We start from the raw sequence: 22782 nt of genomic DNA on the forward strand, positions 1-22782 counted from the left end.
GCGAAAATAGCCGCGCCAAGAGCCAGCACCCCACCCCCCCCACCCCCCCCGCGAACCAAGCCCACAATGTCCCAGCTAGTCTGTACCTCCTAATGTATTTCCTCTAAGCATTTATTAAGGCCATCTGGTTCTAGTGTCCCCAATTTGAGTATCCAATATGATTCCCTCCTACATAAGGTGCAAAATCTTTCATGTTTATTGGCCATAGGAATTTGTTCTAGAATTGTAGCTTTTAGAAGGTTATAATTTTTTCCATGAACCAATAAAAAGTGATTTGAAACACTATGCTTGCTCTCCCCCTTTTTTATGTTAGATCTATGTTTATTCAGCTGAGTTTGAAATTGTTGGGAAGTCCTTCCTATGTAGAACAAATTGCAAGGACAGGTTAGTAGATAGATGACGTAGGTGCTCTGGCACGTTACATAAGATTTGATTGTATAGTGTGTAGATCCTGAGGTAGCGAAGGTCTTAGCTCCATCTACTATTGTCTTACAGCATAGACATCGTCGGGACCGGCATGCGTAGCATCCCACTTTATTCGGAACTGTTTTAATGCATTTATTGGTGGGTAGTTGAGATTTCAATTTGCTAGGTGCAATATATCCTCTGATATTTTTACCACGTCTAAAGACCACATTTGGTTTCTCGGGCAGGGTAGTTTTAAGGATGGGGTCACTGAGCAAAATTGGCCAGAAACAGTTAAATATATCCCGACATTCCATTGACTGGCCAGAATAGTTAATAATAATAGGTAATTTCTTATGATTTGTATCAGTCTGTCTAGGGTCGCTGCTGCAATCATCACCCTTAATACAATCACGTTGGGAAAATGTAGCCGCTTTTTTATATGCTGCTTCGATTAATTTTGGTGGATAGTGTTTCTCGGTAAATCGAGTTTTAAGGATCTCCGACTGTAAAACATAGTCCTCATTACGTGTACAGTTACGTCGAATGCGTTTGAATTGTCCAAAAGGGACATTTTTTAACCTCGGTTTATAGTGAGCACTTTTGAAGTCTAGGTACCCGTTTCGATCAGTGGGTTTGAAGTAATTGGTGGTGACAATTGCAGCAGAAACTGGATCAATTTTAATTTCTAGATCTAAAAAATGGATCTCAGTAGGATGAGTATCCATGGTGAAAGTTAATCCGAACGTATTAGCGTTCAGGTAATCGAGATCAGACACAGGTGACAGAGTATAGAGAAAACACTCGAAGGTGATCATGGAAATGTGACGGGTCTATGCGTCAGAGGACACTCATACGGTAATTTACACACTAAAATGTAAGGATTTTATGAAAAATATGACTAAATTATAATAAGCTGAATTTCACCCTGTAAGTATTTAGAGAGTTTAGCCTGTCTAATTCCCCTCATCTGTAAGTAATAACAACTTAAATGTAATCTTTCAGCTGTGTCAGCACAGACTTCTCGGCAGAACAGCCAATTTGTAAACACATGATGTTAACCCTATATTGAAGCAGGCAGTAAAAACATTGCAGATTTCCATCAGCTGCAACAAAGACATTTTTCTTTAAAAGGTTATCATGCTGTTGCTTATCTTTTAGAGCAGAGAGGAAGTTCTGAGTTCAGGTCTGCTTTAAAGGGACACTTAAGTCAAAAAAAAAAAAAAAAATGAGTTTTACTCACCTGGGGCTTCCAATAGCCCCCTGCAGCTGTCCGGTGCCCTCGCCGTCTCCCTCCGTTCCTCCTGGCCCCGCCGGCAGCCACTTCCTGTTTCGGTGACAGGAGCTGACAGGCTGGGGACGCGAGTGATTCTTCGCGTTCCTGGCCACAATAGCGCTATCTATGCTGCTATAGCATATATCATATACCATATAGCAGCATAGAGGGTGCTAATGTGTCTGGGAACGCGAAGAATCACTCGCGTCCCCAGCCTGTCAGCTCCTGTCACCGAAACAGGAAGTGGCTGCCGGCGTGGCCAGGAGGATCGGAGGGAGACGGCGAGGGTACCGGACAGCTGCAGGGGGCTATTGGAAGCCCTAGGTGAGTAAAACATTTTTTTTGTTTGACTTAAGTGTCCCTTTAAGCGGAGTTCCTCTGTAATCGTGAAGACATTCCTAGTATAGCAGCACCAAAATGGGAGATGGAATTTTATACGTTGCTAAATCATTTGAGAGAAACCGCTAATGTACGAGCGGATCACACCTATAAAAATAAACTGATGTATGCTTATTTCCAATTAAAATGTGTAAAATTAAACAATTTAACTCGAGGCAAAATGACACTAATACGCCATTCTAACATCATCAAGGAAATAATTTATACAGAATCCTCATTGTTCTTAATCACGTAAGCTAACAGAGAGATCAGTCCTTCCTTGAACAAACATCAGAGACACCACGCTTTAATTAATTAGCTTTATATAAAAAATAACACACGTGAAATTCTGGAGGAAGGATTCAGAAAGGTCCCAACAGGCAATCAGTGGAGAGAGAGAGAGAGGCGAAACGCCAGATGCCAAAACATTATTTACAAGCGGATCCATGAAACAGCGCAACTCTCTGCGGCGGAACGCTTCACAAAGTCTCCAGCAACTCCTGTATCCTCTGCTGCTCGCTCTCCCGAAACTCCTGACTCTTCCCATCACCAATGTTCTCCGAATATTCTGCAACACAAGAGACTTACGTGAATAACATTTGTTGGTCCACACAGAAGTCTGACTCTGGGAGAAAATGTTTAATTAAGGGCTCGGACACACTAAAAGCAATTTTCTGATAGCTTTTTGGCCCTTGGAGCTTTCTAAGAGCCTTTTAAAAAAACCACCCCCATTGACCTACATTAAAATCGTGGTAAAATTGTGCAATTTTAACACAATTTTAATGTAAGTCAATGGGAGCATTTAAAAAAAAAAAAGGTTTCAGAAAGCTCAGAGGGCCAAAAAGCGCTCAGAAAAGGGCTTCTAGTGTGTGTCTGAACCCTCAGAGTTGGGACGAATCCCAAATTTCCTTGAACGCAAAAAGATTCACGATTTTCTCTAAACTTTTGAATCTAATTAGTACTGTTCCTTCCCTTTCTAAGTCCAGTGTTCTCCCCAGGCTCTTTTAGCTGCGTGCTCCACCCGTCTACATTTGATGAGCACCCGGCTGTCACCAGCTCACCACCTCCTATGCTGTAAGCAGAGTTACGCACAGAAGCACTGGGCCTGCCTTCCCTCATATAGCCCCATCTGGCTACTCTTTCATGCCACCCAGCTACTATTTAATGCCACCCGGCTGGAAAAGTTTTCTGAGGAGAACACTGTAGTCTAACTACTAGTCTAACACACATCACACAATTCTTATGTGCAGGATTCGTTAGATTCGAGAGATTCAAGAATCTTTTTTGATTTGCATTTGAGGAAATTTGGGATTCATCCCATGTCTAGTTCAAGTTTTATTTGTCTTTGAAAATCTCAGGTGCGTAGACACTACATCGTTTTGATAGCACATGTCAGAAACTTGTACATCGGAATGCTATCTGGTTTTTCACGTTTAAATGGTTTCTTTTGGTTTATGAGGTTTTTGACAGGGCTGTGGAGTCGGGGTTGGAGTCAAGGAGTCTGAGTCAGAGCAATTTTGGGTACCCGGAGATTTCACAAACTAAGGAGTCGGATGATTTTGTACAAAATCCACGGTCCTGGTAAGTATTAGACATCGGAGTCAAGGAGTCGGAGTCATTTTGGGTACCCGGAGTCGGAGGTTTCATAAACTGAGGAGTCGGAGTTGGAAGATTTTTGTACTGACTCCACAGCCCTAGTTTTTTAGTTTGCTGTGCTTTCGCGCTTTTTACTGGCAAATCTCTAGAGACACTACACCGTTTTGACTGTAGTTCCTTATAGCTCAAGTCAGGAAACGGTACAGCTGAGATTTACAGGTCCCAAAAAGCTATCGGTTTTTTTCCATGTTAAAATTGCTTTTTTTTGGTTTATGAGGTTTTTGAGTTTGCTGTGCTTTGCTCTTTTTACTGTCAAATCTCTAAAAAACCACTAACAATGACAACGCATTTCACGGGTCTCTATCCGCTTCGCCAGGTCTGTGCACAAACTGTGTTTTTCCACCAGGGCCAGCAGGCGCGTTTTAGCTTCTGGCCTCCCCCCAGCCTCTTGCTCTGTCACCCCCAAGTGACAAGTGCCACATGTACCACATGGGCCAAGCACCCCATTGTAACATCAAACACATGTGCCTAGTGCCACAAGAGGCTGGTGGGGGAGGAGGCTGTGAGTCACTGCAACAGGGCAGTTAGAATTTTAAAATGCATGAGGTGGGGGGGATGGCGGCTGGGGGTTCATTGCTATATCGAACACCATTACTGTCGTGCATGCAATACTTTTCAAACATTCCTTGATGGCTTTAACTGTAAATACAATTAAGTATAATTCAGGTTAATTTATTATATGGTTTATCATTTCTTTTTTAATCTCAAAACTTTATAGATTGACTAGGAGTTCAAGTACCCCCTGAGCACAAGGACCAGGGGATTTTGAGCTGATCTGTGCAGCGTGGGCTCTCCAGCCCACAGCACAGATCAGCAGGCAGCCAGGGCGACCAGACTTCCCCCCCCCCCTTTTTTCCCCACTAGGGGGATGTCCTGCTGCGGGGGTCTGATCGCCGCCGGCACTATGTGGGTAGCAGGGGGGGTTCCTTAAAGCCCCCCTCCGCAGCGATTTCAGGCCCCGCTCCCTTTCCTTCCCTCCCATTCGTTCCCTGATCTCCTTTACAGCGCCGTATGATTTAAACAGCAGGGATTTCTTTCCCGCGTGTTTACAATTAGCCTGCGAGCCGCGGTACAGCGCAGGACAGCGCCGTATGGCTCTATGTTTATGCGCTGCCCGGAAAGGACCCCTTATGGGAAGCTGACAAAGACACGGACACCTATTGTTATCCGTCGCCCTGGTAACCAGACTTCGGCTTTTGCCAGATTCCCATAAGGGGTCCTTTCCGGGCAGCGCATAAACAGAGCCATACGGCGCTGTCCTGCGCTGTACGGCGGCTACGCTGAGCACAGTAACTGCACGATAGTGCAGTTAGAAGTTTGAAAGAGCATAGCTGAGCTGACCAGATAGATGAAAACCAACGGCAGCTCAAGCAGCAGTTGCAGGAGCCCCCTAATACATAATGGATTAGCCCAGTCGGCGTCAGAAAGGTAAATCTGCCGTCGTGACTACCTGGCTATCAGTGGGTATTGGCAGTGAGGAAATACCTTTCATCAGTGTTCATACTCAACAGTAACATTGCTTTACTAACAGATATTTATGTTAAAGAGACTTAAAATAAGCAGATTAGCAATAGTGCCCCTTTAAGTAAACCCCTGGGTTACGCCTACCATGTGTTGAGAACCTAGGGTCCAGATTAAGGGTGTGTTCAAACTGTGTGAATTCCCATGCACTTGCACATCACACAGTGTGAACGTACCACATGCAGTATTATTGAACAACGAAAATAGTATCAACGCACTAGGATATCACAAGCAGTATTATAGCTCAACATGCAGAGTGTGACCACACCCCAATATCACAGGCAATATTCTTGCACAATGCGCATAGTGTGATCACACCCAAATATCATATGCAGTATCATTGCACAACATGCATAGTGTGATCGCATCCCAATATTGCATGTGGTGTTATTGTGCAACATACATAGGGCTTGATTCACTAAGACAAATAGCATGCCTTATCAAAGTTCAAATGCCTTATCAGAGTAGCATAGCGAGCTTTACAAACCCGCAAGGGCTGAGGGCAAGACGAGTGGTCATTTCCAATTAGCAGGCATAAGTTTGCTATGCTACTCTGATAAGGCGTGTTAACTTTGATAAGGCATGTTATCTCTAACAGGGCATGCTATGTCTTAGTGAATCAAGCCCAAAGTGTGATCACACCTGATATTACATGCATTATTATTGCAAACCTTGCATAGTGTGATAGCACCCGATATCACATGCAGTATTATTGCACAACGCGCATAGTGTTATTGCATCCCAATATTACATGCAGTATTATTGCACAACATGCATAGTGTGATTGCATCCTAATATTACACCTGGTATTATTGCACAATGTGCACAGTGTGATTGCACCCCGATATTACATGCAGTATTATTGCACAACGTGCATAGAGTGATCCCATCCCAATATTACATGCAGCAATATTTCACATTGCGCATAGTGTGATCCCGATATTACATGTGGTATTATTGCACAACATGCATAGTGTGAATGCACCCCGATATCCGTATACTAGGATTTGTGTCATTCATTGAACACCAGTGCTGAAATCCAACATACTGCCAAGCCACTAAAAGCAACTTGTAATAGATCCAGAATTATCCATGTATACAACTTACTATAAAAGCAGGAAGGGAAAAGAACTAAAACCAAATCAAAGCCAGCAACTGCCAATCAGCCGGCTAACTAAACAGCCCCGTTGATGGGCTGATTGAACTGAATTCCCTAGGTCAGTAGATTTGCACATAAAGACTTTTTTATATCACCACTCTCTCCTAAAAATTAAATCAAAAAGTATACTCTCAATGTCCATCTCACAGCACAAAAACAGCAGTAGTTACACTAGTGACAAGTGTTCTTGAAGTGACCCTAGGATAAAGTAATCAAAAGTACGGTACACACATACAAATTAAAAGTAGGGTAATCTACTGTGAAAACTGCAGGACTAAATTTTCAGTAATTTCAGAGACCGGAGCAGAAGTGATACAATAAGGGAAATAAAAGGAGCCAAGTTTCTCTACTGGTTGGAGAAGCTATCTATCAAATTAAAGGGCCAATAGACCTGCTTTAAAAATTCAAGGGGAGGGCAATTCCTGCTAACAATCTTGGCAACAGTGCCAATGTGCAGATATTTCCTAAGGGTGTAACTTTGGAACAAAAAACCCTTTTGTCATGCAAATTTCAGTGACTGCATGACAATGTTATGGAGTGCATCATCATAAGGTCAGTTTATAATAGATAAGAAACTTTAAAGAGAACCAGAGATGAAGCAACCTCATGTATTTTACCTTATAAATCAGTGGGAACATGACAGTAAACACCTAATCTGCTCTTTGTTACATTGTTCTCTGTTTAATTTGCCTGTTATCACCTCTAAGATAAGAATCCCGACTAAGCAGTCGGTCTGGCTTTGCTACAGAATAATTATAGCTGAGACTGTGTTCTTTGCTGTCTTCAAGTCCAAGCCTGCCCCCTGCTGGCTTTGCTCAGGAATCATTATAGCTGAGTCATTATAGCAAAGCCAGAATCAATGCTCAGTCCGGGATTCTTATCTCAGCTAGATAACAGACACTTTTAGCAGTGAGGATGGAACAGAGAGCATGGTAAATGTTTTCTCTAATGTTCCCACTGATTTCTATGGTAAAATACACAAGGGTGCTTCGTCTCTGGTTCACTTTAAAACCAGTGACAGAGCCATGTTACCAACATGTATTATCTGTTGTACAAAGTACTGTATTTTTTTGGACTATAAAGCTACATACGCATGTCAGATTTTCGCAAACGACCCGTCATTTGGACGTCAAATCGGGCGTGTGTAAAGTCTGTCGTTCAGCTGATAAGACTGGACTTGAGCGATCCGCTTGGCGAATAGTGTCGTTTGGACGTCTAAACGATGAGTCGTTTGCGAAAATCCAACGTGTGTACAAGCCTTTAGACTCACTTTTTCTCCCACAAAAGTGGGGCGAAAAAGTCACTGCGTCTTATAGTCCAAATGCAGGGAGTTCCTGACTTGTGAACGCCTACCAATACCAACCTCCAACCTGCCGCAATGTTGGGGGATACCTGTACTGTGACCATGCAGAGGGAGACACAGTATAGAGGAGGACATAAGGACATTTACACAAAGGGGCATAGAGAAGGACACAAAGGGTCATAGAGGAGCACACAAGGAGGACAGAGGTGGACACATGGGGGGCACAAAAGGACACAAGAGGGACAGAGGAGGACACAGGGAGACAAGATGTACAAGGGGGCATGAGGTACAAAGGGGGCATAATCCACTCGATGCCCCTTCAACATGGATGCACCAGGTTTAGTATATATTTTTTCCTGCTTTTTGTCCTCTAAAGCTAAGGTGTGTCTTATGATCAGGAGTGTCTAATAGTCCGAAAAATACAGTAGTTCCACTGACAGGTCAGGTGACTTCCTCTATCCATGTTAGGGGCCATTTGCACAAAAGTAGTTATCTTGAGTGCATGAATTTGCATTTGCAATATTTAGGCTTTTTTTTTTTTTTTTTTTAGGAACTTTTGTACGTTTTTGTGATTACTGTATGCATTCATGTGTGAATTTTCTTTTAGCAAATTTTCTGTGAATAAGGAACTAAATTAATTTACATGAAAATGTATGTAGCTTCAAAATTGGACACAATTATTTGTGCAAAAATGCTATATTTACGTAATTTTTCAGAGCTCTCGTTGACTTGCATTGAAATACGAAACGCACATTGTACAAGGAAAAAAAGCAGACCTGCAATTTGAATTTAGAAAAACGCATACAAATAAAAAAAAAAAAAAAAAAAACACCACAAAAGGCAAATCACATACGAATGCAAAAACAAATAAATAAAAATTGCAGTTCAAATACATTAGATATGTGACGATCGCAATTTCGGAAGATTGTGCGCATTTTCTAATATCTGTGACCCCCACTTTACTTACCCTTTAATATATGTTGTATTACTTTAGTAGAGCTTCCTCTCATGTTCAAAATCTGCAGCACTCTTTGCCGGACCTAAAAGAAAATGCAGAACAAAATCCGTTAGATTACACCTGTCCAGGAACACATTAGTGACCACACATGCACAGACATCTACAGAAAATATGCAATGCACTCTGCCAGCACTGATGGCAAGTATGCACAAGCCCCATTGCCCATTTTTTACAGCTATATAAAAGCAGTATGTAACTTAAAGCAGACTTGAACTCTTGCACAGGGGAGGAGAACACAGAGAAATCCACCCGGTGTCCATCCTGCATGTGTTTCTAGAGAACTGCCTGTCTAATTCTCCCTTCTCAGCAACTAATGAGCTAATGTAATTTGAGAGCTAACACGTAAACACGGGAGGTTAACCATTTCTGTGCTCCCAGCAAAACAGGAAGTCATTTTACTACACTACTTTGTAGGAGCTCTATAAGCTGTAACAAGGAATTGTTTTTGTAAAGGTTATCATGTTGTCGCTTATCTTTTAGAGCAGAGAGGAAGTACTGAGTTCAGGTCCACTATAATCCTGTACCGAACAAACAACTGATCAGTAATATAATTACTGTGCATTAATGATTTTGCATCCTCTGAAGTTACACAACATTACTCTCATATCTGTAATTTGCATATTGTGGGTGAATGATTGCCAGTTTTTGGTTCTGACCAGGTGTGCAGGGGGGACGCGAGACCCCCAGAACACATCATCCCAGGTAGTAAGGGATCTGCATGCCAAGTTTCGTTGAAATTGGTCATTCGATCCACTGTGTTTCTCTTCTACATTTTGGTATCCATTGGTGGCTACTGTGCTATTTCACAGTGAAAAACATTAGAGACCTCATATGCTGGGAGCAGTCTAGTGGTGGATTTTCTCTCTTTTTGACACATCTGTTTTGCATAAGGTGTCTGGAAAAGTTGTGCAAGATGGTCTTCGGCTCGATTCCCAGGCAGGTCAACATCTGTATGATCTCCCTGTGTCTATGTTTCCTCCAGACACTCCAGTTTCCTCTCACATCCCCCCCAAAAACCATACAGATTACTTGATTAGCTTGCCCCTAAAATTGGCCCTAGACTACACTGGACATATGCCTATGGTAGGAATTAGTGTGTGAGCTCCTCTGGGGGACAGTTAGTGACAAGACTATCTATACTCTGTAAAGCACTGTGGAAGATGTCAGCACTATAATTATTATTATTAGTTTTAAGATGATTTAGTATTTATAAAGGACAACTGGCCTGAGAGGGATATGGAGGCTGCTATATTTATTTCCTTTTAATGTACCGGTACATTGCCTGGCAGTCCTGCTGACCCTCCGCCTATTTTAAGCCATAAACCCAATCTACACGATACGATTGTTTGTGCGATTCGATTACGATTCTATTTACGATACGATTAAAACCAACATGTCAGATCGGGATTCGATTCAATTCGATTTGCCATTGCAAAACAATGGCGAATTTAATTGAATCAAATACCGATCGGACATGTCGGATTTAATTGGATCGTAAATAGAATCGTAATCGAATTGCACAAAGAATCGTATCGTGTAGATGGGGCTATAGACCCTGAACAATCGTACAGATCAGATGCTCTGACTGGATTAGCTGCATGCTTGTTTCAGGTGTGTGATTCAGACACTATAAATGCATCAAAGATCACCAGGGTGTCAGGCAGCTGGTATGGTTTAAAAGTAAATAAATATGGCACTCTTCATAGCTAAGAGATAAGCTCTGCTTTAAAATAGCTCTACATGCATTCTGCATTTGTTTTTCTTTTATAAGAATATTTGAGAAGACAGCAGGGTCCGATTGTTTACAAGAGCTGCAGCACAAAGCCTAGACCGCACCCCCTGGCCATTAACACCACTATACTAACAGTATATTAAAATCAATTATTTTACATATCAATTACATTTCCATGTCCAGTAGCACCTATGTTGCTTTCAAAAATACTCTCCACATCCTCAGCTCAGCATGGGTTGCTGTGCTGATAGGGATGGAGTATGGTAATAGAAACAGGAATAGAATTGATATGAGGCCCCTGAACTGGCTGTGTGACCAGTTTAGTAGAATGCTAATAGGGCAAAGAACTGAAGTTGTAAGACATCATACATCAGCACAAGCAACAGCAATGACCAACTAACTGCTGTCGCTTCAGTAAAAAACCTGAGCCAAACTTCAAGTGTTCTATAGGTATGATATTCAAGTGTGATTAATTTAAAAAGACCCTGAAGTGAGAGGTATTTGGAGGATCCCATATTTATTTCCTTTCTAACAATACCAGTTGCCTGGCAGAGCTCTTTGGCTGCAATACTGTCTAAATCACACACCTGAAACAAGCCTGCAACTATTCTTGTCAGATTTTTGTCAGAAACATCCGATCTGCATGCTTGTTCAGGATGGCTAAAAGTATACGTGGCAGCGGATTAGCAGGGCTACCAAGCAACTTGCATGGTTTAAAATGCATAAATATGTCAGCCTCCATATCGCTCTCACTTCAGGTACCCCTTTAAGTAACGTGCATTTTCAATGTTTTAGTGGGTTGCTAGGAGCTTGTCTTCCCTCCTGTTGCTGTGGTTACCTGTGGCAGGTTGCTATTGCAGATTTCTGCAGTGATGTAGCAGAGCAGCTGAAGCAGAAAGAGACCGGCATCCAACCTGCGCAGATAAAACTCGTCCTCCAGATCGTCGTCTAGAATTTCACCACGCCGCACCATATCCTGCAATGGCAGACAGAGGAAAAACAAAGGAATAATTGGGCAGGGAAGATGTTCCAGCGGATGAAACAGAAAACACAATGAGATGGGCTGCAGGAAGAGGAAAGACTGTAAAAGGATTGCTACTCAATCCTATGGCTGTCCAGGAATTATCAGGAATTATATCAGACATGTACATTGGTTTAAAAGGGAATCTGAAGCGAAAATAAACTTATGATGGTTTGTATGTGTGGTACAGCTAAGAAATATAACATTAGTAATGCAGATATGAGTCTCATATTGTTTCCAGTACAGGAAGAGTTAAAGAGAAACTCAGACCAAGAATTGAACTTTATCCCAATCAGTAGCTGATACCCCCTTTTACATGAGAAATCTATTCCTTTTCACAAACAGACCATCAGGGGGCGCTGTATGACTGATATTGTGGTGAAACCCCTCACACAAAGAAATTCTGAGTAAGTACTCTTGGCAGTTTCCTGTCTGTAAACCCTGTTGCATTGTGGGAAATAGCTGTTTACAGCCTTTTCCAACTGCCAAAACAGCAAGCAGCAGCTACATCACTTGCCAAAATGTCACCATGTGATAAATGTCAGAATATAAATCAGGGATTTAAAATATTTTATTTTAATTATTGTAAAAATGAAGCACTTTTTTAGTACATTATTTTCACTGGCGTTCCTCTTTAATCTCTTTTGCAAAGATAATAACTGAAGTTTCTTATCTGAGCTATCCGATCAAGGACCTTTTTCCAATTAACAGCTGAATCCCAAATCGCTAGTGATTTTTAAATCGCTAGGGTTGCTACTTTATCATAGAAATCATAGAAGTATTTTCCACTATAGTGATTCGATTTGCAAATTGCAATCACTTTCTGGAGTGATTTTAAGAGAGAGAATGCAAAGCAAATGAAAAATCGCGTTCGCATAACAAAATTAGTGAAAAATCGCAATCACTGGCGTTTGTGATTGCTAGTGGAAAAGGGCCCTTATTTAGTCTGAGATAGGTGCTTCAGGAAAGAGCACTGCTCTCTACTGGTCTCTCACTGTTTCTTGTTTGTTAAAGGTTTTAGTGCAGAGCTAATGACCCTTTGAACTTTCCTACTCTGTTTCACAGTTTAAAAAACTGAGTTTAGTTTGTAAACTGCAAATATTAGAGAATGATGCAATGTTATAAAAAAAGCTATATAACAAAGCAAGAATATAAGACTTTTCTTTGCTATGAATGTTCTATGAATTATCCATACTACACATACAATTCCTTATATCCTACGTTTTTTTTCCCGCTTCAGTGTCTCTTTAAGCCATCTTCTATGCTCTCGTCTCTGCAGCTGTAGAAAACTTAGCAGGAAGACTCAGCCATGAAGTGGTGAGTGATGATCACAGCTCATGGTCTGCAACTTCCATCTTGCTTGTTTACGTCATGCACAGCATCTGGTCCAGATCACTATTAGAGTGTGCAGTTGAAACGGGTGAGTGTTTAGCTTGAACAAAGCCTGTCTCATAGTGCTCTCTGGTGGCCTTCATGATCCACTGAACCCGATACACAGACGTAAACAAGCAACAGGAGACTGCAGGTCACCTCTTCATGAGTAGGGATGGCCCTGCCTAGGAGAACTCATGGAGGAGAAACCTGATCAGTTTGATCAGCTTATAGATTTGTAAGGTTCTGATTTGCTGTGATGATCATGACCAGCAAATAAGAGTCTTACAAATCAATCAGCTGATCAAACTGATCACATGTTTCTCATGAGTTCTGCTAGGCAGGGCCATTCCTATTCACAAGAAAGCCTTTTTGTTACCCTTACAAAAATGCAAGTTATAGATTTATTGTTAGATTATTTCCAACATGTCCAATCGTTTTCCATTCACCGGTATGGAAAAATCGATAGGAAAAAGATTGTAAATCGATCAGACATGTTGGAAATGATCGATCTGTAAATCTATCAGAAAATCTCATTGCGTGTACCTAGCATTACACTCCAGTACCTGATAATCAAGTGACAAGCCTTTTTACTCTTACGCAGCGTCAGTCGAAGCCTTCTTTGGAGTTCCACCGGGACAACGTGGACACCCTCCTCATCTCCCCACCAGGCATACTCTGAAGGAGCACATACAGTATGTGGCACAACACCCCCTTCCATGCAAAGTGGGGACAGAGTCACAGCACTAATGCCAAGGACAGAAACCCCTGGCCAAAGTTCTGTTTCATGCTTACACAGCCGTGGGTGCTTCCACGCCATTCTAGCCTTTTGGCCCGCTAACCAAACAGGCTGTCAGTTAGCCAGCCAACCTGTCCATCCGTCCAGGTCGTCATCAGTCCATCCTTCCTGTCAGAGGACCGTGGTGTATACCAGGGCTGTGGAGTCAGAGTTGGAATCGGCATCGAAGAGTCAATGGCGCAGCAATTTTGGGTACCTGGAGTCGGTAGTTTCATAAACTGAGGAGTCGGGGTTAGATTTTTGTACCAAATAAACAGCCCTGTTAAAGAAAACTTGCATTAAATAATAAACGCCCCTGAAGGGTACTCACCTTGGGAGGGGGTGGGGGGGGGGGGGGGGGAGTCTCTGGATTCTAACGAGACTTCCCCCATCCTCCTGCGTGCCTCCGTTAGGCTGCCCTGGTCCCACGTAGTTCGGGTGATGTAAACATTTACCTCATCGGGATCCAGCGCATGCATACTAGTGGCTTTTTGTTTGGGTAAGGCAGAAATAGCCGAACCCAATTGATCCACTCTACTGCCCAGGCGCAAGTCTGGGGATCTTTTTCTAGTACAGGTTTCCTTTTAAGTATTAGACTAAGGGCCTGTTTCCACTACACGCAGATTGGATGCAGAAAAACCTGACTCCAATGAATGCCTATGGGCCTGTTTCCACTAAACACGTTTTTTTCTGATGCAGATTTTCCCATAGGCATTCATTGGAGTCCGTTTTTCTGCATCCATTCTGCGTGCAGTGGAAACAGGCCCTAAGGAGTCGGAGTCATTTTGGGTACCTGGAGTAGGAGTTGGTGGTTTCATAAACTGATGAGTCGGATGATTTTTGTACCGACTCCACAACCCTGGTATATACAATACAGCCTTGCCAACTAAGCAGCACAGGCTACTCTCCCTAACAAGCCCAGGGTTTAGCTTGACTCAGAAGCCCAGCAATGTCACACCTTAGAATCCGTGTTCCCCAACCCTGTCCTCAAGGCCCAACAGTGCATGTTTTATGGAAATCCAGAGGTAGTTAATCAGCTCTGCTGAGACACCTCACCTGTGCATGTTTGTGGTTTTCTGCAAAACATGTACTGTTGGTGGGCCTTGAGGACAGGGTTGGGGAACTCTGCCTTAGATCACCCTTCAGGCAATCCCAATCCCAGCTCCTGGGTGAGATCACTGCCTGGCTTCTGCACCAATACAGTGGCCAGGCAGCAATCACAAGGGGAGAGGAGGAGGAGTCAGTAAATGGGTTCTAAGAAAGTGACTGAGGCTCCAAAGAGATTACCTTGTTACAGCACACAGTGCTACAAAGGTACTATGCTATACAGCCTAATTGCCTGATAGGGAAGCAGTGTTCAGTCTTTATAATATTTCTAAACACCAGCATATTAGTAGATGAATAATGTAATCATTATGCCACTTCTGAAAATGACTTATCAATTAGCTTCTCCTTTCTAAGGTAAAATGTCCTCCACCTCTAACCCCTAAGGGCTGGTTCAGACGGGCGTTTTACGCAGCGTTTCAGATGCAGCGTTTTTTGGGATCTACTGCCATCCCATGCAAGTGAATGGGAGCGTTTAGAGCTGGCTTTTGCAGGCTTTCATGAAAGCCTGGCAGTAGATCCCAGAGTTGCGTCTAGTCTCAAAAGCAACATGCTGCTTTCAGAGGCGGTAAACGCAAGGAAACAATAGCAGAGACCAGAACTGCTAGCCTTGAACGCTTTTCAAAAGCCTTCAAAAGCTAGCTTTTAAACGCTGGCGTTTGAACGCAATGCCATGCAAAAGCTCAGCAGACGCCCGTGTGAACCAGCCCTTAATGTTTACAGAATCTAGCAGTACTTAACCAAGAAGGCACAATAATACTAACATGTTTCTCGCCATCAATTTTCCTGTCTGCAACCCGCACAGCATCCAGATACTTGAAATACAGTTCCAGAAGACGATCCACCTGTTCAGAACCAGACAGAGAAGACTATGAGGCAGCCACAACACCTTGCTGACAAAACAAAGCTGACTTCAAATATACTAAAAATAAGCAATGGTTGCTGAGATGCATCATAATTTGAGTTGATGCATGATTTTTTTCAAGCTATGTATATTTGCATTACATTTCCATAAACTGTGTGCCTCAGCTCAGAATTACTGTATTTTTGGGGATAGAAGACACTCTGGCATATAAACCGCTCCTAGGTTTAGAGGGGAGAGATCAGAAAAAAACCAAAACTAAACCTAGGTGTGTCTATAGTGCAGAGGTGTCTTATGGACCTTTTACCCACCAAAAGCTGTCTCTAAGCTACTCTATCTCCACTACTCTGCCCAGCTACACTACACTAATCCCTGCTGCCCTACCAATTAAGCTACACAGAAATACACTACACTTAAAGTGTACCAGAGATAAACTTCTAGCAAAAATCGATACTTACCTGGGGCTTCCTCCAGCCCCATAAACACGTACAAGTCCCACGCCGTCCTCTCACGGTCTGCCATTCAGCCGGGATCAGCCCCAGTAACTTGCTCAGTCATGTCCAGTATGGTTCTTCTGCGCATCTGTGGACCTCCTGCGCATGCCCAGTAGAACCGGGTTGACGTCACTGAGTAAGTTACCGGGGCTGATCGCGGCTGAACGGCAGACTGTGGGAGAACGACGTGGGACTTGCATGTGTTTATGGGGCGGGAGGAAGCCCCAGGTAAGTATCGATTTTTGTTAGAAGTTGATCTCTGGTTTCCTTTAACTAAACTACATTAACACTACACTTTCACTTTAGTATTATACCTGCTCCTGCCACCACGATCCTCTCACCCTGGCTACAGCAACTTAATATGCAAGGATACAGAGGCGCCAGTAGGATAAAACAAGATAAAAGGTTTAAAACGGTTTAGGTGGCGGTGGTGGACCGTCCACACACAAACAGACAAAAAATCGCTGTTGATTGTAGAAAAAAAATTCTCAATTTATTCACATACTCCTACATAAAAGTGCAACGCGTTTCACGGGCAAACATCCCGCTTCATCAGGCAATAAATGTTTATTGCCTGATGAAGCGGGATGTTTGCCCGTGAAACGCGTTGCACTTTTATGTAGGAGTATGTGAATAAATTGAGAATTTTTTTTCTACAATCAACAGCGATTTTTTGTCTGTTTGTGTGTGGACGGTCCACCACCGCCACCTAAACCGTTTTAAACCTTTTATCTTGTTTTATCCTACTGGCGCCTCTGTATCCTTGCATATTAAGTTGTCCACCCTTGGTGGAAGGGTGATATACCCTCTTTTCCTATCTACAGAGAGCGACATCTTAGTCCTGAGTGGGGTCAGGCTTAATCTCCCCACCTGCGTATACAGTGGTTGCCTTAGAGCAACCCAGGTTTGTAAGTATAATACTTACTTTTAACATTTTTCTCTATTTATACAACATACTACACTATATTGGGCTCTCGGTCTCCCTTTTCTTTTCTTGGCTACAGCAACTGTTTCTTGTGTGTTCCTCTTCTGCATTCTCTGCAATCCTCTCCCCAGCTCCTGGCAGCGCGCTCCTCTTCTGCAGGATATGAAGGGACAACAGCCGCTTAGCACTACACAGAACCGCCGGTTCCTCCTCCATACACCTAGTTCTATGCACGCTGTCCCTCTACACTAGCGGCACAAGGGGTCATTCATGTGCGCTGCCAGGAGCCAGGGGAAGAGGATCGCTGAGGATGCAGAAGAGGAACGCACAAGAAGCAAGACCAGGAGCCAAGTGGCAAAAGCAGGTATAGTATACCAGTAGCTTCCCTGCACACTCTGCGTAGCTTATTCCGTATCTTTGGAATATAAGACGCACGCAAGTGCATCTTATATTCTCGAAAAATACAATATGTGCATCTCATTGACCAGAAAAGGATTACACACACACGCACACACACACACACTGTACACACACACACACACACACACACACACACACACACACACACACACACACACACACACTGTACACACACACACACACACACACACACACACACACACACACACTACACACACACACTGTACACACACACACACTACACACACACACACACTACACACACTACACACACACACACACACACACTACACACACACTACACACAAACACTGTACACACACACACACACACACACTACACACACACACACACACACACACACACACACAAACACTGTACACACACACACTACACACACACTGTATATACACACACACACACACAACTGACCTTCTCAGAGTCGTTTTCTGTAAACTTAGACAGGAGTCGCGTCCTCTGTTGTCCTCTAAGATTACGAAGCAGAGAGGCCAGGATGGAACAGACATGCTCTGTATAAATACAATTTGGAAAATATAGACAATTAAAGAATTCCACAAAGTAACCAACATTTGTGTGTCGACATCTGGGAAGCGTTCATAACGGCCAAACACATACCAACAACACCTGCATTAATAGTACACTGTGGGAGAGGGTGAGTGGGAGGTATTGGTTAAAGTAGACCAGAGCTCTTGCACAAGACAGAACATATAGAAATGCACCCTGTATGTATTTAGAGAGTTTAGCCTGTCTAATTCCCCCTCTTATGTGACTAATACCAACTGTAATTGGATCTCTCAGTTGTATCAGCTGGCTACCTTGGCAGAGCAGCTAATTTGTAAACACAGGATGTTAACCCTATATCTGCTTCCATGAAAGCAGGAAGTAGACAGACTGCCGATTTATTGCAGGACTTTTATCAGCTGTAACAAAGAAATGATTTTTCTGTAAAGGTTATTATGCTATTGCTCATCTTTTAGAGCAGAGAGGAAGTTCAGCGTTCAGGTCCGCTTTAAGGAAGAAAACAGCAGAATTTTTAACATAACTGATATTCTATTGACATGATCCGGTGTCTAAATTACCGGATGCCTTTTTTAAACGCACGCATCTCATCACCTATCCCCTGGACCTACCAGACAAGCACTATTGTACAGACATGCTACACTCTTACAACTTAGTTGACACAGTGGAATGTTCTTACATTTTATATACAGTGCACATTGTAACCAAGTTGGCTTTAATTTATAGCAAGTGGACCTAAATTCCGCACTCTCCATTATCGAAGTCTGTAACAGTGCTGATTATTCTGACATGCAATTTTGATGTACAGCCTTAACCCTAGTACCAGAAAAAAAATTGGTAGCAGAACAGCATTCAAACAGATAAACACAGCACTTTCTTCTTCAGTGGGAAGCTTATTGCCGAAGTTAGATGCAACGCAAATTATAACATTATCTTGTTTCTGTTTGCTTAGCAGCTGTGCAACCACCATTAGTAAACATTGCTGTACAGTGTTTCAGCTTGCAGGGATAGCAGAAGGTAAAAACTGTTTAGAAATCTCACCAAGTAACATAAATACTAATATATAAATACAGCAGCTATGCAATAAAATGCCTTTGCGGCTTTCAGAGAAGATAAATTATACTTTGGGAACTTGTAATTGGACAAGAACACTTGTGCACAAAAGCAAACAGAGCTATCTGGGCAATTAAAAGTAGGAAAACTTGTTTTTATTGAATATGTCAGAATTTAATCCCGATTTAAAGGGAAGGTCCGAGGAAGAAAAAAAAACAAATCTACTCACCCAGGGTTTCCACCAGCCCCTGGCAGCCGTCCTGTGCCCTCACCGCAGCTCCAGTGGCTTCCGATCCCCTCCGGTGCAGATGCCGACTTCACCAGCTCGGCATCTACTGTGCCTCAGTAGATGCCAGCGTAACTCCAGCTCTCGGAGTTACGCTGACGTCATCCAGACTGTACTACGCAGGCGCAGAACTACTGCGCAGTACAGTCCGGATGACGTCAGTGCAACTCCAAGAGCCACACGCACAGGAAATCTCACACTGGAGGGGACCCTGGGCCACCAGCAGGGAGTGGTGCTGCGTCGAGGGCACAGGGCGGCTGCAAGTGCCTGGAGAAAGCCCCGGGTAGGTAGATTTTTTTATTTTTTTTTATCCTGCTGTGATGTGTCCTTTAAAAGGAAACAATGACTACATACATTTTTTCTAAGTTTTCTCAGTTTTTAGTGCATGTTTGCTTTAAGCAGCAGGTATATCTCACACAGCCGCATAACAACTGTATTATAGATTTCATTTTATGAACGTGTTAATTGCTTAGCATTCCATCGTTTGCTAGTTGCTCATTATAAAAACAATGTTTTGACTTTTCACTTAAACTTAAGATTTTGATTTTCCAAGCTATCAGAAAAAACATGCCAGCTGCAATCACAGTGGTTACTATGAACAAATAATAATAATGGTCTTCAATATAACATTTAATGAGTTTTTCATAAAGGATTTAAAAAGGTGCACGGTGAAGGGTTGCTGCAAAAGATTGCAGCTTATCTTTCTTACCCAGTGCTACACCAACGGAGGTAAAGAAGACACAGAATCCTTGTTAGGATTCTGGCGAACATAATAGTTAATTGGAATAACTGTATAGCAATAACAACACTTATAATAAAGTCCTCAGAAACAACATGGCTGCCATATTTTTTTAAAGGAATACCAGTGCCAAGAATACAAATAATTAGTCTGTGTTCCTTTTTTTCCCTTCTCTGCCTGAAAGAGTTAACGTTCCCATATGCAAGTCGGATGGACTACAGCCTCACTGATAAGGAGTTACAGCCATGAAACTCTTTCCTGCAGAGAACAGCTTTTACGAGCAGGGGAAAGACAAAAAGGATCAATGGCTCAAATATTTTATCTCTGGCATACTTCAAAGAATGTCATTGAGCAGAGACAATGAAACATTAAAAACAAACAAAAAAGAAACAGTTAATTTAAACAAAATAAAACTGTGGGATATCTCAAAAAGTAATTTTTAGGAGTAGGGGGGTAGATACAAAGATTTATCTCATCAGTTCATTTCCACCTCGGGATTCCTTTAAAAGTACGATAACCAAGTGGCAGGGTAATCTGAACAAACACCATGTTTTTACATGGGCAGAACTGGCTGTATTTAAAGACCAGCTTCAATTTTGGAGCTGTAATATTTAAAGTGGACCTGAACTCAGAACTACTTTTTTGCTCTGCAAGTTAAGCAACAGCATAACAACCTTTAAACAAAAATATTTCTTTGTTACAGCTTACAGAATAGCAGTGTGTCTACTTTACTGGTTTCATGAAAGCAGAGAAAGGGTTAACATCCCCTGTTTACATATTACCAATTTCTATGTTGACACAGCTGAAAGATCAAAATACACATGTGATTACTTTCAGATGAGTGGGAATCAGACAGGCTCTTCTGTCCAATTCTAAGGCCAGTGCTTAGCATCAAAACAACTCTTTTCTAAATCCACACCAATCACGATTGTGAATTCAGACATAAACAGCTAAGACTGTATGTGCAGCCTTGGTTTTGCTAATTGATGGGGAATTGAGCTTCAGAAACCAAATCTCGGCTGTAGTCAAATATTCCTACTTTCATGTGATTAACATTGCAAACACTAAACATCTCATTTCCCCAGAGGATCTTCCAGCCCTAGTTCATGACTTCATCACAACACGGCTGGACTACTGCAATGCCCTCTTATACAGACCTTCCAAACAAGAGCCTGAACCGCCTGCAACTAGTACAGAATGCTGCTGCCAGATTGCTAACAAACCAGCCTCGCCACGGTCATATTACACCAATTCTTTGCTCACTGCACTGGCTACCTGTAAAATGGAGAATACTCTTCAAGATTGGATCTTTGACATTCAAATCCCTACACAATTTGGGCCCTAGATACATGAAGATCTTGCTGAAACTGCAACACCTCTCACAACCTCAGATAAGCAGGATCCATAAACTTGGTCACTCCCAAAGTGCACCCCAAACCTTTGGAGCCAGAGCTTTCTGTCATACTGCCCCTACCCTTTGGACTTCCTTTCCATAACGAGTAAAGTCAGCCCCATCCCTGGAGTTATTTAAATCCAGACTGAAAAGCCACCTGTTTAGCCTGGCATTTGCAGGCTTATAGAATTCTTCCTCTGTACCACAATTTATCAATCAACCAATTACTGGTCTGAGCCATGTGTATGCACGGAGTCCTGTGGGAGAAAAAGCACTTTACAAACGTTGTTCGTTGTTCTCTCTAAAAAACACACAGGGTGCATTTCTCTGTTTTCCTTGTGTCCAGTGCAAGAGTTCAGGTCCACTTTAAGGTGCATGTAGCTATATGACCACGATTCTCTGGACTTGGCCACAGAATGGAACTGCCCTGTAAAGGCGTTCTTGCTAAAATCCAGCTCTAAGCATCATTAGTAGGAAAGGGTTTGAAAAAAAAAAAATTGCCCCAGACTATATTATTTATCAACAAAAATGTCTGTCCTGTGCCGGGCTACTTCCCAAGTAAGCTGGAACTTATTTGCAGTCAGGAGCCGGTATGACAGAGCCTCACATAAAAGGTCAGAGCCCTGAATGACAGCCTCATTTCCTGCAGGGAAAAGAAATAGCGTCACGCGGGGCTTCAGCTTCCTGTCATCACAACCTGACTAACAGTCCCACCTGGGACTCTTCTCCAAAAAGCACCGTGCGGCAGGGGCTCCTGGGTAATCAGATGGATTAGCCTGCCGTGTAAGCTGCTCCCCTAAAGCCCTCCAGGATTTCTTTCAGAAGACAATAGGCATTCTGCATGGCATTCACGATAAGCTGGATGAGGCAAGTCAGCAGAGGGTATCTTTTTCTATGATACTTTGCTCTAATAAGGCAGCTGCAGTATCACTAAAAATACCAGCTCATCTCTACCATGGCTGTTGTCTTTTATAACCGCCTCAATACAAAAATGTCCTGTTCTGTCGCCTCAAACTGTCCCTAACAAAGTGACAGCGATGACATCACACCAGAGTTTCGAATTTCGGAAGGAGCCACTCCAATTACCACTGATTGGCTCCTCCTCCCTCCCTTTTTGTGCAGAGTAAGCATAGGGAGTGCCATTTCTAGGTAGCCAGAGACCCCCCCCCCCCCCCCCCTCCAGCAAAGGAAGCCAGAGTGCTCTCCCCTATATCAGTATAGGTTGCAAATGGGTGTCCCCCATGCCCTATGCAGAGTGTGCAGCAGAGCCTAGATCACTCACCTCCCCAGGATCCAGCCACATCCTGGATGCCTTCATCCTGTCCTGTGGGGGGAGCTGCATCTCTAT

The 22782-nt window shown here is 42.8% G+C and overlaps 1 protein-coding gene across 1 annotated transcript in view; it reads right to left on the reverse strand.

The window, feature by feature from the left end:
- Positions 1-2365: 2365 nt before the first annotated feature.
- CTNNBL1 (catenin beta like 1) overlaps positions 2366-22782 on the reverse strand; it is a 66931-nt gene continuing 46514 nt past the window's right edge. Inside the window, exons 12-16 of the mRNA XM_068263985.1 lie at positions 17856-17953; positions 15487-15567; positions 11287-11424; positions 8666-8738; positions 2366-2627 (exon numbers count right to left, since the gene is read on the reverse strand). Of these exons, the coding sequence (XP_068120086.1) occupies positions 2539-2627; positions 8666-8738; positions 11287-11424; positions 15487-15567; positions 17856-17953 (479 nt within the window). The 3' untranslated portion in view covers positions 2366-2538. The remainder of the gene's footprint in view (positions 2628-8665; positions 8739-11286; positions 11425-15486; positions 15568-17855; positions 17954-22782) is intronic.

This window comes from Hyperolius riggenbachi, chromosome 12, assembly GCF_040937935.1.
Source record: "Hyperolius riggenbachi isolate aHypRig1 chromosome 12, aHypRig1.pri, whole genome shotgun sequence".
In the NCBI taxonomy this organism is placed as follows: Eukaryota; Metazoa; Chordata; class Amphibia; order Anura; family Hyperoliidae; genus Hyperolius; species Hyperolius riggenbachi.